The sequence below is a fragment of the Miscanthus floridulus genome, chromosome 13 (genome assembly GCF_019320115.1).
Source record: "Miscanthus floridulus cultivar M001 chromosome 13, ASM1932011v1, whole genome shotgun sequence".
NCBI lineage: Eukaryota > Viridiplantae > Streptophyta > Magnoliopsida > Poales > Poaceae > Miscanthus > Miscanthus floridulus.
This window is the reverse complement of record NC_089592.1, coordinates 88143069-88158454: the sequence shown is the minus strand read 5'-3', so window position 1 is coordinate 88158454 and position 15386 is coordinate 88143069. Positions and strand designations below refer to the sequence as shown.

General features: G+C 45.8%; 1 protein-coding gene across 1 annotated transcript; it reads left to right on the top strand.

Moving 5' to 3' along the window:
* Positions 1 to 879: 879 nt before the first annotated feature.
* On the top strand, positions 880 to 4902 carry LOC136501667 (uncharacterized). The gene is made up of 12 exons (XM_066497182.1): positions 880 to 1253; positions 1358 to 1669; positions 1761 to 1904; positions 1995 to 2066; positions 2144 to 2184; positions 2320 to 2361; positions 2727 to 2798; positions 2868 to 2948; positions 3024 to 3071; positions 3368 to 3465; positions 4047 to 4135; positions 4219 to 4902. Exons 1-11 carry the CDS (start codon positions 1033 to 1035, stop codon positions 4104 to 4106), a joined length of 1191 nt encoding a protein of 396 aa, XP_066353279.1. The 5' UTR covers positions 880 to 1032; the 3' UTR covers positions 4107 to 4135; positions 4219 to 4902.
* Positions 4903 to 15386: the final 10484 nt, after the last annotated feature.

Genomic DNA, 15386 nt, shown 5'->3' with positions numbered 1-15386 from the left:
TCGGCTCCGCCCGGCCCTAGCTCGCACGGGCAGCCCCATTGCGCTTTGTCTCTGCCCCCTGGTGCGCGCGGCTAAGCTCCGCCTGACCCCGGCGCTCGCTCAGTCGGCTCCGCCCCCGGCCCCGGCGCACAGTGGAGGAGGGGAGGAAGACGATTGGCACGCCGCGCATGCCCGAGCGCCGGCGGAGGAAGCGCGAGGCTTCGCGCTCGCGTGGCTCAGGCGGCGGAGGGCGCTGCATGCGGTTGGGATAAGGAGGAGTAGAGAACGAAGGGATAAGGAAGAGGAAGAAAAATAAAAAAGTAAAAATGGCAAGTGGGTCCCACATGTCAATGGGAAAGGAGTAAGAAGCATTTGAAAAGACTCACACGTGGGCTCTACCTGTTAGGTAGCTGATCCCACTTTTAATGTCTCTAGACCAAACAGAAAACAGGTCCGTTATATCCCTCCTTAACCAAATAAGAAATGGAACCATCCATCCCTCAAAACAGAGACGGGATCATCCCTCCCCACGTTGTCTCACAACCGAACACTATCTTAACACAAACATGAGATGAATCCGTCCCATCTCAGAAATCTAGGTTGGGTCAAATCTATCACTAATCATCCAAAACCAAACACATGCTAAGAGTTTGTTAAGAATCCTTCTCATAAACAAGCTAGGATTAGGATTCGCTTTCCGATAGAGTTTTTATTATTTATATTTTACAACAGTATATGGCCAGATGGCACGACCGGTCGTGGTGTTACTTGTGTGGTTCTTCTCCTTGGACAAGCGTATTGTCGGTTAAAAGAGTATATATATAAGGGTATTTTGGCCACTTATTGAACCCTTATATACCCAGCTCTTTTTAGCCCACTTCGGTTGCCTTCCACCGTCGTCCTAATCTGTGCAAACGCCGCCGCCCCCTCGCCTTCCTATCTCCTCAAACCCTCAACATCCACCACCCGTACACAAGAGAGCAAGGCAGGGACAGAGACTCAGCCGCACCTGATTGGAGTCGAAGAAATAGCATCAAGATCAAACCAAGAGCGATGGCGGGATCCGGCGAATCCGAGCGAGCGGTGGCGGCATCCGGCGCATCCGAACGAGCGGTGGCGGTATCCGGCGAATCCGAGCGAGCGGTGGCGGGATCCGGCGAGGGCGGCGAACGCCCTCTGTTGCACTCGCTGGAGTATCCTTGCACGACGCGCCTCCGTCTCCGCCGGCTACTTGCCTGCATCCGGGAGCACATCCAAGTCGACGTCCACCTAGCGTACGCTCCAACGAAACCCTTATTGATTTGCTTGATTTGTCCATCCCTCGATCTCCCCTTCGTATGATTTGACTGATCACACAACTGATTGATTAACATCGCAGTGCTGAAAAGAACATGTATGTGATCTTCCACGTGAAGTATCTGGTGAAGAAGGTTAGGGAAGGCCAATGGCGAGACGCTTTCTACTACCTCGGCGGCTTTGCCAGGCGCGATTCGAGCCACGAGACCAGGCTCCTCACTGCGTTCCTTCAGGATCTCGTTGCTTTCAAGGCCTTCGCCGACGGCCACATCAGGGTGATAGGCTACCTCTGCGACTGGCTCATGAGCATCTACAAGAAACCTGTGCTTGATAAGTACCCGTGCTTTGCCACCGTTGTTACCGATGTCCTCTTCATGCGCAAAGATCATGCCAGGTCTCTCTTAATTAGCCTCTTGATGTGCTCTGATTGATTGATTGAAATATGCAGCTAGCACGCTTACTTTCTTTGATGACTACTACTGCAGTGCCTTCCTGGATTGGCAACTCGTTAGGAAGAAGGCAGCGAAGATGGTCGAGGAGATGGCCTACAGGGCGTCCGACCTCAGGGATAGGATGCAGTACCCGCGCAGCGGGAACAGCCTGTACCATGTTATACCCATTGGGTCCAAGTACGTATGTGCACACTACTGTTTCTAGTTTTAGCACACTGGATTTACTTACTGGTCAAGTTATCTAATCTTACCTACCGTTCGTTCAAGGTGTCGCCCAAAGCATGTAAGCCGGAAGCAGTCAACTGATCTCGCCCAGTTCTATCTTCAGATGAAGAAGAGGTACATCATGCACATGAGTGGATACCCTCTTGCTGTTTCTGCTTGTTTTTACACTAACGGGCCTGCAATTTGTTTAGGCTACCTTCTTCGAGTCCGAGGGCAGATCCTAGCTATTCAGGTATTGTAGTGTCAACGGACATGTCTGGATAATGCCTTCTTTTCTAACACCATATACACATGATAAAAATATATTTAGCTCTTGATTCATACTATACAATTTGCTCTGCTTCATGACTGAGCTTTTCAACTGCAGAATCGGCAATGGTACGACGAGCGCCGCTGATAGCTCTATTTGGTACGTACAGGGTACAACTAGTTTTTCCTCTGTTTCATTCCTATAATTATTTTGCTTACCAATTTACATGTTATACGGTGTGCTAACGAGATTGAGTTAAACCTAGTTTTACCAATTATTCTGCCTGAAAGCTAACTTTTCCCCTTTTGACTGAGTTTTGTTGTTTTCTGTCTTATTATTTGCTCCTATGTCTGTACGTTTTCGTCCTGATAGATGTTATTGGCTTTGATAGCATAAAACACCGTGTATGTTATGATTTAAGTTGAATCCACATGCAAGCTAACGAAACAGAAACGGCCCCAATTTAGTTTCAACTTTTAGTTATTTTGCGAAGCCACTTTTGACTGGTAAACTCTTGTCGTCAGATACATGTTTTGAAGCTGGTAGACTTCTGGAGTTTGAGCAAGCGAAATTCCCTGAAGTTTTGTCTAAAGAAGGTAATTTGGGTTCACCACAGTTAAAAACTAGCTTCATTTTGAATTGCTGAGATTGTTTGTTCTCTGCAGACTTTCCGTACTTTCAGCATAAGCTAGCTCGTGGATGTGAGGTCATATCCAGTAAAAAAACTAAACGTTCATCCAAACCAGGTAACATGAATAATGTTTTCTACAATTTTATCTAAGCTGTTATTTCAAAATGCTAAGCTTGTTGCTTCCTTGCAGATACGTCACAGAGGCCTGCTGTTGTGGGCTCTTCAGTAACTAACTCAGGCAAGTTGTACCACATATCGTTGATTAAATGGGGCAAGCTTCCACCTTCTTTGGTCCGTTAAGTTGATGGAACGTTAGATTTGTTACTATGGGAAGCCACAGCAGATGTCTGTTCAAAATTCTTTAGGCTTGTTCCCTTAGCTTTGTGATATTAGGCTATGCGCTGAATGGTTTGTGACAGATAATAGACTAGGTGCATCTATGGATGCAGAGACTGGTATTATCTTTCGTCTAGGAAAGCTGCAAATGTGGCCATTGTGTTATTTTTATCCTTGTGAGTTTGTTGTTTTGGGCAGGCACAAAGCGCTCAAGATGCTTTCAGGAGTCTCAACTAGATACCGTGCATCCAGGAAATGATCCAAAGAAGCTGCGGACTGCTGGAAATTTTGGTGACGTAAGTCCATTTGAGTACTGAATTGTGATGTGTTCATCAGTAACAATGCATGTGATAATGTTATTATAGATCACAATTGGTAATTGCATAACTATGAGTGTCTTCTCTCAGCATATGATCTGAACTACTGCTGGAGATGTGATGCCCGTATGACATTTAATAAACTCATCATTGCATGTAACAATGTTATTATTATATATTATTGGTTACGATTTACGGTGCTAGATCGAGATCGATCTGTGATATCTGGATTAGATTAGAAGCATAAGCTACACATGCTTCATATGTATATTTTAAGGAAGAAATAATTCCATTCATACCGTCGCTTAAGGCGCACTTTTCATCTGTGGCACCAGTGTGTCAAATGACATGTTGGAGCAGTATAAGTAAAAAAGTGCGGCTTGATTGGCGGTATAAATGAATTAGTGTCTTTAACAATATTAGTTTTCAATACTGAATATGGTTGCAGAGGGTACTTACTTTGTAGTTACCTATGTAATCCACTCCTTTTCGTGTGCATCTTTTTTGTTTTATCGGTTATTGATGAATCCAATGCGAAATCATGAAAGTTGTGTACTCAGGATCAATCTTCAAACTTCAAGGCATCCCATTTGGCAGTCATAAACGAAGGAACTGCATAAATCAGGAGCACAAGAATTCCCTTGTTAAGGTTTGCTCCCTCCGCACAACCACTAGTCACCTAGTATAGTAAAAAAAATCTCAGCCTCACTATTTTTTGTGTTTTTATTGCAGTTATATGGGGCGCAGGCATGAGATGGTGTACGGACTAAACTATGGCTTGATGCTTCTCAGCTCCATTAATTTACCCCACATAAGGAACTTAGTTATAGCGGCATCTTTTGTGGAATATGTCGCAGTGTAAGTTAGTTTAACAGCTGCTATGCATTCAGTACTCGGAACTTCTAAAAAGGGCAGACCCAGTGATGAGGCTCCCACACGAGTGGAGTCTGGGAAGGGAAAAACCGAAGCAAGCCTTTCTCCCGCAAAATCTGCGGAGTACTCGGAACTTCTAAGTAACTTAAATCGTTATGATATTATTGTTGCGCTACTAGCCTTTCAATTGTGTTTTTTTTGGGTTGGCTATTTGCTCTTCCTTTTTTGCGGGAATTTGATAAGCACCCCTCTGGACTTCAAATACTATTTTTTTTGTAAGAAATTAATTAAGAGTCACCGGGAAATGAACAACCTGTTCAGCTGCACTGCTAGTGGCTTATCTGTGCCTACTGCTGCAGCTACCAGCAGAGCCGAACAGCAGCCAGCCAACAGGATCAGCAGACAATCAAGAAGTACTCTCTCCAGCTCATAAAGTGTGTTTTTGTTGTCCTAAGTTGAACCATTTTAAGTTTCATCATATTTATATGAGTATCATCAATATATATGTAAAGTATCAATATATTCATCATGAGATAATTTTAGTATTTACTTGGTGTAAAAAATATTGGCATGTTTCTTTATAAACTACCCCCTCAATTCTAAATTATAAGTCGTTCCAATAATTTTGGAGAGTCAGAGCATCTTAAGTTTTGATAAAAAAACGTGGAAGCTAAAAATAACAGGCTCCGCTCGCACCACCGACCCAACCTTATCCTCTTCTGTCTTCTCCACTCCGGCGTGGAGTGTGTGGCCCCGCTTAGACCGTGTTGGTTCCTCGGACTAAAATTTAGTCCCTATCACATCGAATGTTGCGTGGCCTCGCTTAGGCCGTGTTTGGTTCATCGGACTAAAATTTAGACCCTATCACATCGAATGTTTGGACACATGTATGAAGTATTAAATATAGACTATTTACGAAACTAAAAATATAGATTGAGACTAATTTGCGAGACGATTTTTTAAGCCTAATTAAGTCATGATTAGACACTAATTGCTACAGTAAAAATGCTAATGGTGGATTAATCAGGCTTAATAAATTCGTCTCTCGGATTACTCACGGAATCTATAATGTCTTTTTTATTAGTATCCGAATACCCATGATCCACTCCATATAACATTCGATGCGACACCATCTAAACTTTGGTTTCCTGAACCAAACGCGGCCTTACACTCCCTGCCCCCAGCAGCTCCTCCGCAGACGGCACGTCGCCCACCGTCCCGGGTAACACAGCTTCGGTCCAGCCCGCTGGACTGCGGCTTGCGGCACCACCGACGTCTCCAGTGCCACGCAACGCCCACCAGGCGCATGGTGAGGTACTCGTGTCATTTTGCCCTTTCTCCTGCAGGCTGCAGATCTGAGTAGGAAGGACCCCTGAAAGTTGTGTGAGCGATGGGCACAAGCAGGGTTACCTGATATTCACCCCTGATTTGGACTTGTCCTACATTTATTTGTCCAAGTTTTTGCAACGTAAATAACTAGGATAGCCTGCTAATGATGTATTGTGAAATATAAAGCTCTTTCTCCTCTGTGCCATAAAACAACAGTTCTAAAATGTGTGCAGGAACTCCACGTCGCCAGGGACGCCAACATATCCGGTGGCGCCCCGCTGCCCAACACGACTTCGCCAGCGCCCGCGGAGGGGGGCGGTGCGCGGGGCGTTGAACCTCTCCCCTGCAGTGAGGCCGTCGGGATGGAGGCTCTCCAGGAGGTTGGCACCCACACCGTTGCAACACCTAACACCGGAGCCCACGGCTGGGCTGCTCCGGGGGTGCCCGCCACTGTTGGTGACGGCGTTCCGCTGCAGGGTGCGTCAATTCAGCCAGGACGTCCCCAGGCAGCCACCGAAGAGGTGGGCATCAAGGCTGCTGCGCCCACCGCCACCATCACACTACCTGCTTCGCCGCGGACCCCGACAAGCACCAGCCGTGGCAGCACAATGGAGCGGCAGGGTTCACCAAAAACACCGTCTCCTGAAGGCATCATCACAAGCGTCCAGAGGCCGGCATCCACCATCTGCTGGGAGCACGATCGCAGGATGTCGAGTGCACAGCGGGCTGCGACGCCTCGGCGATCACCATGCCCCAGCCAGGGTACGCCTTGTGCTAGGTCCAGGAGGTTCTGCCCTGGGTGCGTCTATGTTAGGCGCAATCCACGTGGGCAGCGAACGATGACTGCGAGCAGAGCAACTGCACCAACTCAGCAGAACGAGGCGGACAACTTCATCAACACAGTCACTGTACAGACCGTCGAGCCGCTGCTCCAGGGACCACCACAGGCCACGGTGGTGACAAGGCGAGGGAAGAAGAAGGCCTTAGCCCCGATGCGCAAGAGTATACGCATTGCTACAGCTCCCTGGCCGAAGGGTGATGCGCATGCGAAGGCCCGCCAAGTGCTCATGAAGAAGCTTGGCTTCATGGAGGATGGGGAAGCTCGAAAGACGATGCACTGCTGGGCTACTTCAAGCTCTTCGGCGGCCCACTGTCACAGCTGGTGATCAAGGCACTGGCAACCCTTTGTGGCCTCGACGATGGCACGGACGCAGGCTGCTCCCAGGCGTAGGCTTCAGGGCCCGGGAATGCTACAGATGCCCAGTTTAGGGGAAATATCAGTCTCTGATGTCGTCGTAGCAAAACTGTAACATCCTGTGTTGGAATGTGAGGGGGCTCAATGATGTGATCAGACAAGACACGTTAAACTTGTTAGTCAGGGACACGGCTGCCAACATGGGCATGGTTTAGATTGGGGTTAGGAATCAGTATTCGGCACCGTAGCACTTTCGTTTGTATTTGACAATTATTGTCCAATCATGACCTAACTAGGTTCAAAAGATTCGTCTCGTAATTTACAATCAAACTGTGTAATTAGTTATTTTTTTATCTACATTTAATACTCCATACATGTGTCTAAATATTTGATATGATGGAAAGAATGAAAAAACTTACAATCTAAACAAGGGCATGGTATGTCTCCAAGAGACAAAGCTGCGTAATATGGATCGTGCTGTTGTCCGACGTACAGTTGGCGCAAAATTCACAAACAACTTTATTGCTGTACCGGCTGTCCAAACAAGGGGAGGCATCCTTCTCGCAGTAAATGAGCATTATTTCGAGCTCTCCGATCACCACTTATCTGCAAACGCAGTGACGGCAACATGCACCATGAGAGAAGATGGGAACAAATGGCAGATAACAGTGGTGTATGGCCCACAAGGTGATGCTGAAAAGCTTCAGTTCTTGCAAGAGCTCAAATCAATCCCAAGGCCGGCACATGGGAGGTGGCTAATCCTCGGAGACTTCAATCTCATCTACCAGGCAGAGGATAAGAACAATTCAAACCTCAACCACAGACTAATGGGCGCTTTCAAAGCGGTGATTGATGAGTTAAATCTAAAAGAGATAGGGCTCAATGGCCGCCGTTTCACCTGGAGCAATGAACAGGAAAGACCGACACTCATGAGGATTGATAGACTGCTTTGCACGCCAGATTGGGAACTAACCTTTCCAACGTGCTTCCTCCATTCCTTGCCGTCTCTCATGTCAGACCACACCCCACTTCTTCTACAAGGAGAGCTTCAGCACTATAAGAATTCATCCTTTCGCTTTGAGAACTTCTGGGTACATGTTGAAGGTTTCCAGGAGATGGTTGAGCAGATTTGGAACAGACCCATCCTTTCTGCACTGCCGCTCAAACGGCTCAACACAAAACTAGCAAGAGTGGCCAAAGGTATTAAGAGATGGCGCAGAGAGAAAATTGGGGACACGAGGCTGCAGTTGGCCATCGTCAAAGAGGTGTTGTTGCAGCTTGAAGCGGCTCAAAAAATCAGAACACTCACGCCCCAGGAGCTTGACCTACGTCGCCAGTTAAAAGCAAGGAGCACCGATCTCGCCACCATCGAAAAGTCAAGAATCAGGCAACGCTCTAGACTGGCACACATCCGTAGTGGAGACGCGAACACAAAATTCTTCCACATTAGAGCCAGCACGAGGTTAAGAAAAAAATACATACACTGCCTGCACACGGAAGAGGGGGTGGCTGTCACCCATGACGACAAAGAGAAGGCGGTGGCTGATTATTTCTCAAACCACCTTGGTTCAGTGCCTCCAAGATCTAGGACCTTCAATTGGAATGCTCTTGGCTACATCCCAAGAGACCTTTCGATGCTTGAGTCACCATTCACACAGGAAGAGATAAAACACATAATCAACTCCATGCCATCTGACAAAGCACCTGGCCCAGATGGATTCACAAGTGCCTTTTTCAAATCCTGCTGGGAAATAATTAAAGAGGACATCACAGCAGCACTAAACAACATGTTCATGCTCAACTCCCAAGGCTTCGAACTGCTAAATTCAGCAAATATTGTTCTACTCCCAAAGAAGACGGAAGCCAGGCGAGTAACGGACTTCAGGTCCATAAGTCTCATTCACATCATCGCAAAAATATTCGCCAAGCTGCTTGCAAATAGGTTGGCCCCCTGCTAGACTCCTTGGTCTCCAAATGCCAAAGTGCTTTCATCAAAAAGAGAAGTATCCATGATAACTTCCTCTATGTCCAAAATATGGTGCGGACCATGCATAAACAAAAGTTGCCGACCCTCTTCTTGAAACTTGACATACATAAAGCTTTCGACACTGTTAGCTGGAGCTACCTCCTGGAAGTTCTACAGGCGCTAGGATTCGGACCACGATGGAGAGAATGGGTGTCAATCCTTTTCCGTATCACTTCATCAAAGGTGCTGCTAAATGGACAGCAAGGCCCGGCTTTCGGTCATAGGATGGGGGGTTCGACAAGGTGACCCCCTATCGCCTACGCTCTTCATTGTAGCCATGGATCCACTATAGCGACCGCTGGACAGGGAGACACAGCAGGAGGTCCTCACCAATCTACCTCTAGCCGCAGCAAGATGGAGAACTTCCATGTATGCCGATGATGCAGCAATATTCATTAACCCTCTCAAAGAAGATCTAGAGGCCATCACGACCATCCTTCAGGAATTCGGTAGAGTCTCGGGCTTGCACATAAACCTGCAGAAGAGTTCGGTTCACCCGATCAGATGCCAGGACATTGATCTTGACCATGTCTTGGCCTCCTTCACTGGGACAAGAGAACCTTTCCTGTGTCGCTATTTGGGTTTGCAACTGCATACTAGATCACTGCAGAAGGTCCATGTGCAACCCCTTATTGAGCGCATCGGCCAGAGGCTGCCAGGTTTGAAAGGCCAGATGCTGAATAGAGCAGGCAGGCAAACCTTAGTCACCATGGTGCTATCTTCAATGCCTACTTACCACTTGACGGTGTTCCCCTGTAACAGAACCGACCAATTATACAAAATTAAGTAAGAGAATCATCCGCCAGAGCAGACAATTTAGCAAACTTAAGCCCGTATAACCCGGTAGTCCGTGAAATCACGAAGGATTTCAAACCAACTTCCATTCCAGCCAAGATCGTAATAAGTTTAGCGGTCACCATCACATATTACATAAAAGTTTGCATCACGGATACATCAGAGTTTCAATATAGTTATTACAAAACCAGTTTGAATAAAAGTAGCGGAAGTCATTTGTTCAAACCACACACACACTCACGCGGAGTTTAAATATAGTGCCAGCGAATGATCATCTCCAACAAAAGCATCAGACGAGACGTAAGGAATGACCATGCCCATGGTCCTAAGCATCACCCATCGCAGGATACAGGCAGTTGATACAGTAGCCATAATACATCTGCCCATCTGCAACAAGTGGGAATAAAACCCTGAGTACAAGAAGGTACTCAGCTAGACTTACCCGACATAACCGAAAATAAATGACACCAAGGATTATGAAGGGCTTTATAGTAGGGTAGCTGACTCATTTGCAAAAGAAGCATTTTTAGCATTTCAAGAACCTTTCTAAAAGCATTATTGCCAAGTTAATTATTATGAACCTGTCGACTAGATTTGCACCTATACTAGAGTAAACATGTGATTAAGCAGATAATGATAACCAATGATCATTAAACAACTTCTATACTGTCATATTCATTATAACCATCCAAGTGTTCTATAAACATTTACTACGATGAAGTAACTCAAGTCAAGTGCTCACTATCCAGGAGCGATGGCGATTCGAATCGATTCCTAACCAGCTGGTGATTTATTCCTTACACAAACCTCACTCACCCGCTAAAGTGAGATATTGATCACCGAGTCAACTTTCCTGGAGTCTCGAGTTTGCCAGGAACCACATGTACCCGGGGGCCGACCGACTGCACTTTGGTCTTATCATCCCGCCCCCGTGTCCTACCACACCTGCTCCGGCACAGTGCGTTGCGGGCAATCTACTCGGCCCGAAAAATCTCCCAGCTTCACGGTCGGAAGGTACTTTATCCGGCCAGCTAAATGTAAGGCATGCGTTCAACAAGACTCGAGGCCCAACAGCGGTCGGTCCTTAATCGACACAGACGGAAAGCACTACAGTCCAAAACTCTGCAAGTCTCCGTCCGGTCTCAACTTTATTTAACACTTAGTTATACCATGACTTCATAGTCATCCAAGCAGATCCAGGTAACCACCTATAGCTCACAGGTGACAGGAAATCACCCGACTTCTACCGATCTAAGCCAGCTAAGCATTGACTCGACTGCGGATACCAGGGTAACAAGGATATAGTATAACAAAGGTAAGCAAGGTATAATGCAGCAACGGTTGCAAACAACTCCTGAACGTAATGCATCAATTAAAGTAAATCAGTTAATTAAATAATTGCAAACCGGGAGAAAATGCTCTGGGGCTTGCCTCTCTCGAAGGAGCTCGGGCGGTGATCGGGGCACTCCGGAAGTTCCTCAACGTCCTCCTCGTCGGCTTCGGGCACTTCCTGTGGCTGCACCTTGAGCTGCTCCTCGGGCTCCTCGGGTATGACGACTGAGTTCTCGGTTTGCGATCCTGTATGATGCAATGTGCGTAAGTGCTTATGCAATCAGTGCATCGGATGAGATGAATACATCCAAGAAAATATACTACAAGCACATATTATCTACTGCATTCTCTTCTACTACTAATATGTTAAGTCAACATATCTTATGAAATGTTTCAAAGATACACCAAAGCTTTGCTAATTTCTTAAACACATAAAGCAATGCTTAATTAAACCCTAATTAATAACAGGTTTGAATAGCAACCTCTATTTTTATTATTTAGAAAAATTCTTAGAAAATTACTACAGCATAGTACTACCCTAAGTAGTTTACTAACAGATTTTCATGATATTTGAGTGAGTGGATTAGCCTACACAAAAATAACAAGCTATGGCATGATTTTGTACATGAAAATACTTTGTACTGTGAAAAGTGTCAAACAACAGAGTTAGTATTTTTCCTATGTTCTTCATAGCATACAATGACTGTACAAAAATTATCACATGCATGTTTTATACAAAGTTTGCTCTCTAGCAAAAATAACAAAAATCAGCTATTAAAGGTGCTTGAACTACACCTAAAAATTTTCCCACAGCACATGCATGAAACATATTTTTTCTTAGGAAATACATGACATAAGAAGATTAACAAACTTGGAATCATATTTTTCTGAAGCCTATAGATTTTTCTACATATTTTTCAAGTTATCAGCAATATTCATGATTAAATAAAATTCTACAGCAAAGTATCTCAAAATGACATGCACAAATTTTCCCAAGTAGACCTGATGATAATGAACCTAGACAAATTTATTTCAACAGATTTGGAATAACTTTGAGTACCCAAACATTTTTCAAACCATTTCAAATTTCAAATAAGAAAGAATAAATTGAAACCATTTATTCAAACGCTACTGGGCCAGCCCGAACGGCTTAGGCGGCCCACGACTGTGCGCGCACACGGCCCAGAACGGCGCAGCCCAGCTCCGGTTCCCTCGCAGCAGCGGCGGCTGACAAAAGGGGCCCGCGTGTCAGCGAGAGAAAACAGGGGACGGAGGGGGACGACGGCGCGGCAGCTGCGGAATTCGCCGACGGCGAGTTCTCCGGTGAACCCGACGGCACCGGCGTGCTCACCTTGGCCTCCCGCATCCATAGCACCCCTAAAACTAGACTCTAGTGGACTCCATGGACGCCGGCCATGGCCCACGGCGGCTCGGCCATGGCGCACGGTGGTGCTCCGGCGAACCCCGACGGTTGGTGACCATACAAGGCGCGCGTAAGCTCTTGGTAGACAAGGCGGACCTTCCTATGCTACAGCTAGCGGCTACGGTGAAGCGGTCAGGCGGGACCGCGTGAGATCACCGGCGGCGACCATGGCGGCCATTCCACGGTGGTGCACGGTTCGGCAATGTCGCTCACCTACAGCTTGGCTGGCTCCCTGAGGGCGCTGACGAGGTCCGTGAAGCGATGGCGGAGCTACGGGTTGGATGGTGCTGGCTGTGGCGCCGCGGCGAGCTCGAGCGAGCTCGGCAGAGCTGATGGCGTCGGCGGTGCGCTGCGGCTGTGAGTGGGGAAGGCACGGAGGGGTGAATGAGGGCAGAGCGCGTGCGGAGGGCAGCAGGGCGCGCTCCTCTTCAAGCCAGCCAGCGCGCTGCGTGGTCAGGGCGAGCCGAGCGCATGGCGGACACGCGGCGGCCACCATCTGACCTTGGTCAGCCATGAACTGTCTGAAGCCAGAACACTGTAGCTCGATTTAGAGAACAAGGAACTGACTGGCAGCGCCAAATGATGGTGCTCTATCTCCTAATCCGTTGATCGTTAGCGAAAGAATTCAAAACAAAAGTTGTACACCTACATGCCAGCTACAAAACTTATTTAGAGATCAATGTCTAATTCGCAAAGGACAGAGAGTAAAATCATGCCAAAGTCGTGTTCAAGAAACTGAAAAATGGAGTTTATACTTAGAAATTTCTAAGTGTTGAACCCAACCCAATTTCTGACTTGTGGGACCATTTTGAGCATGTTGTGCACATTTTCATGACTTGGTCACAAAATAACTTTTGTTCCTCATATAATTTGCTACAACTTTGTTTTAGGTTCCTCAGACATGCAAACATTCTAAGTGGTACTTTTTGAATAGTCAAACCAAAGAGTCCTAGGGTCAAAACAAGTCAACCCATGACTTGGAAACTTAATTAGGCAAAATGATCAACATGAACATTATTCCTAATGACTTTCTAAGCATAGCTAAGATGTTTAACAATATATTTAGCCATACCACACATTGGTCATACAATAATCAAGCACTAAAGGTACTGAAACGATGAAAAACAATTGAAATGATACTTTTGTTTCATAATCATGTTTCACATGTTTCAAGTGTTATATGCTCATGAATGAATGAATGATGCTCATGTTCATGGAATGTAAGTGCAATTAGGCAAGCCTAACACCAGGGGTGTTACAGCCCTCCCCCCTTATAAAAATCTCGTCCCGAGATTTGGGTTACGAACCATTTGTTATAAAAATCTTCATAAGCTTTTCGTAGATACTCTCCCGTTTCCCAAGTTGCATCTCCCTCATCATGATGATCCCATTGTATCTTGTATGTTTTCACCACACTATTCCGAGTAGCACGTTCCTTAGTGTCTAACACCCGGACTGGTTGCTCACGATACACCAAATCTAATTTGAGTTGGATACCTCGAGGTTCTATTCTTTCCTCCGGAACACGCAAACATTTCTTGAGATGTGATACATGGAAAACTAGGAAAACGGTACTCATTGTCTCAGGTAACTCTAACTTGTAGGCTACTAGACCTCTTTGTTCCAAGATCTTGTATGGTCCTACGAATCTAGCGGCAAGCTTTCTTCGGATTCCAAACCTTTTCTTCTTCATTGGCGTGACTTTCAGATAAACATAGTCACCAACTTCAAACGCAAGGGGTCTCCTTCTTTTGTCTGCATAGCTTTTCTGGTATGATTGGGCAGCTTTCATATTCTGCTGAATAATATGAACTTTCTTCTCAGCTTCTTCTACAAAGTCAATGCCATAATACCTTCTATCACCAGGCTCGACCCAATTTAATGGTGTTCTATATTTTCTGCCATATAAAGCTTCAAATGGGGCCATCTTGATGCTTTCTTGATAACTATTATTATAAGAAAACTTAGCCAACGGTAACCATGACTCCCATGATCCCTTAGCAGACAATACATAGGCTCTTAACATATCCTCCAAAACAGCATTCACTCATTCAGTCTGACCATCTGTCTGAGGATGATAAGCGGTACTACGAATCAAACTAGTTCCTAAGCCTTTGTGTAAATGTTCCCAAAAGTGAGCCATGAACTGTGAGCCTCGATCAGATACTATGGTCTTTGGTATACCATGCAATCTCACAATTTCTATGATATACTTCTCGGCATATTGAGGTGGTCGATAATCTGTTTTGACCGGCAAGAAATGAGCGGTCTTGGTAAGATGGTCCACAATTACCCAAATTGAATCATGTCCTTTTTGAGTAGTGGGCAAACCTGTGATAAAATCCATACTTATATCGTCCCACTTCCAACTAGGGACTGATAAGGGCTGCAACATACCGGCAGGTTTCATGTGAATGGCTTTCACTCGACAACATGTGTCACATCTGACAACATATGCTGTAATTTCTTTCTTTATTTTGGTCCACCAATAACGAGATCTTAGTTTTTGATACATCTTACTACTTCTAGGATGGATAGATAGCTTAGAAAGGTGAGCTTCATCCATGAGTTTATTCCTAAGCTCTCGATCCTTGGGAACCACAAGACGGTCGTCAAACCACAACACGCCCTGTTCATCCACTTTAAAGTATTGAGACGGCTTTTCTTTTAATTTCTCTTTGATGTGGAATATCCCCTTGTCGGTTTTCTGGCCTTCTATTATCTTACTCTCCAAAGAGCAACTAATCTGAATACTATGTAACACAGCAGGATGCATTAGATCGAACCCATCTTCAAGTAATGGCTGCACATTCAAGTAATGTGACTTTCTGCTCAAAGCATCTGCCACTACATTGGCTTTTCCCGGATGATATTGCACATTCAAGTTGTAATCCTTGATCAATTCCAACCATCTGCGTTGTCTCATG

Bases quoted from the DNA above. Each gene is read 5' to 3' on its own strand.
- LOC136501667 (XM_066497182.1), top strand. From the start codon at position 1,033: ATGGCGGGATCCGGCGAATCCGAGCGAGCGGTGGCGGCATCCGGCGCA. The intron at 1,905-1,994 runs GTACGTATGTGC...CGTTCGTTCAAG, and splicing joins GTTATACCCATTGGGTCCAA to GTGTCGCCCAAAGCATGTAA. The intron at 2,067-2,143 runs GTACATCATGCA...CAATTTGTTTAG, and splicing joins TATCTTCAGATGAAGAAGAG to GCTACCTTCTTCGAGTCCGA.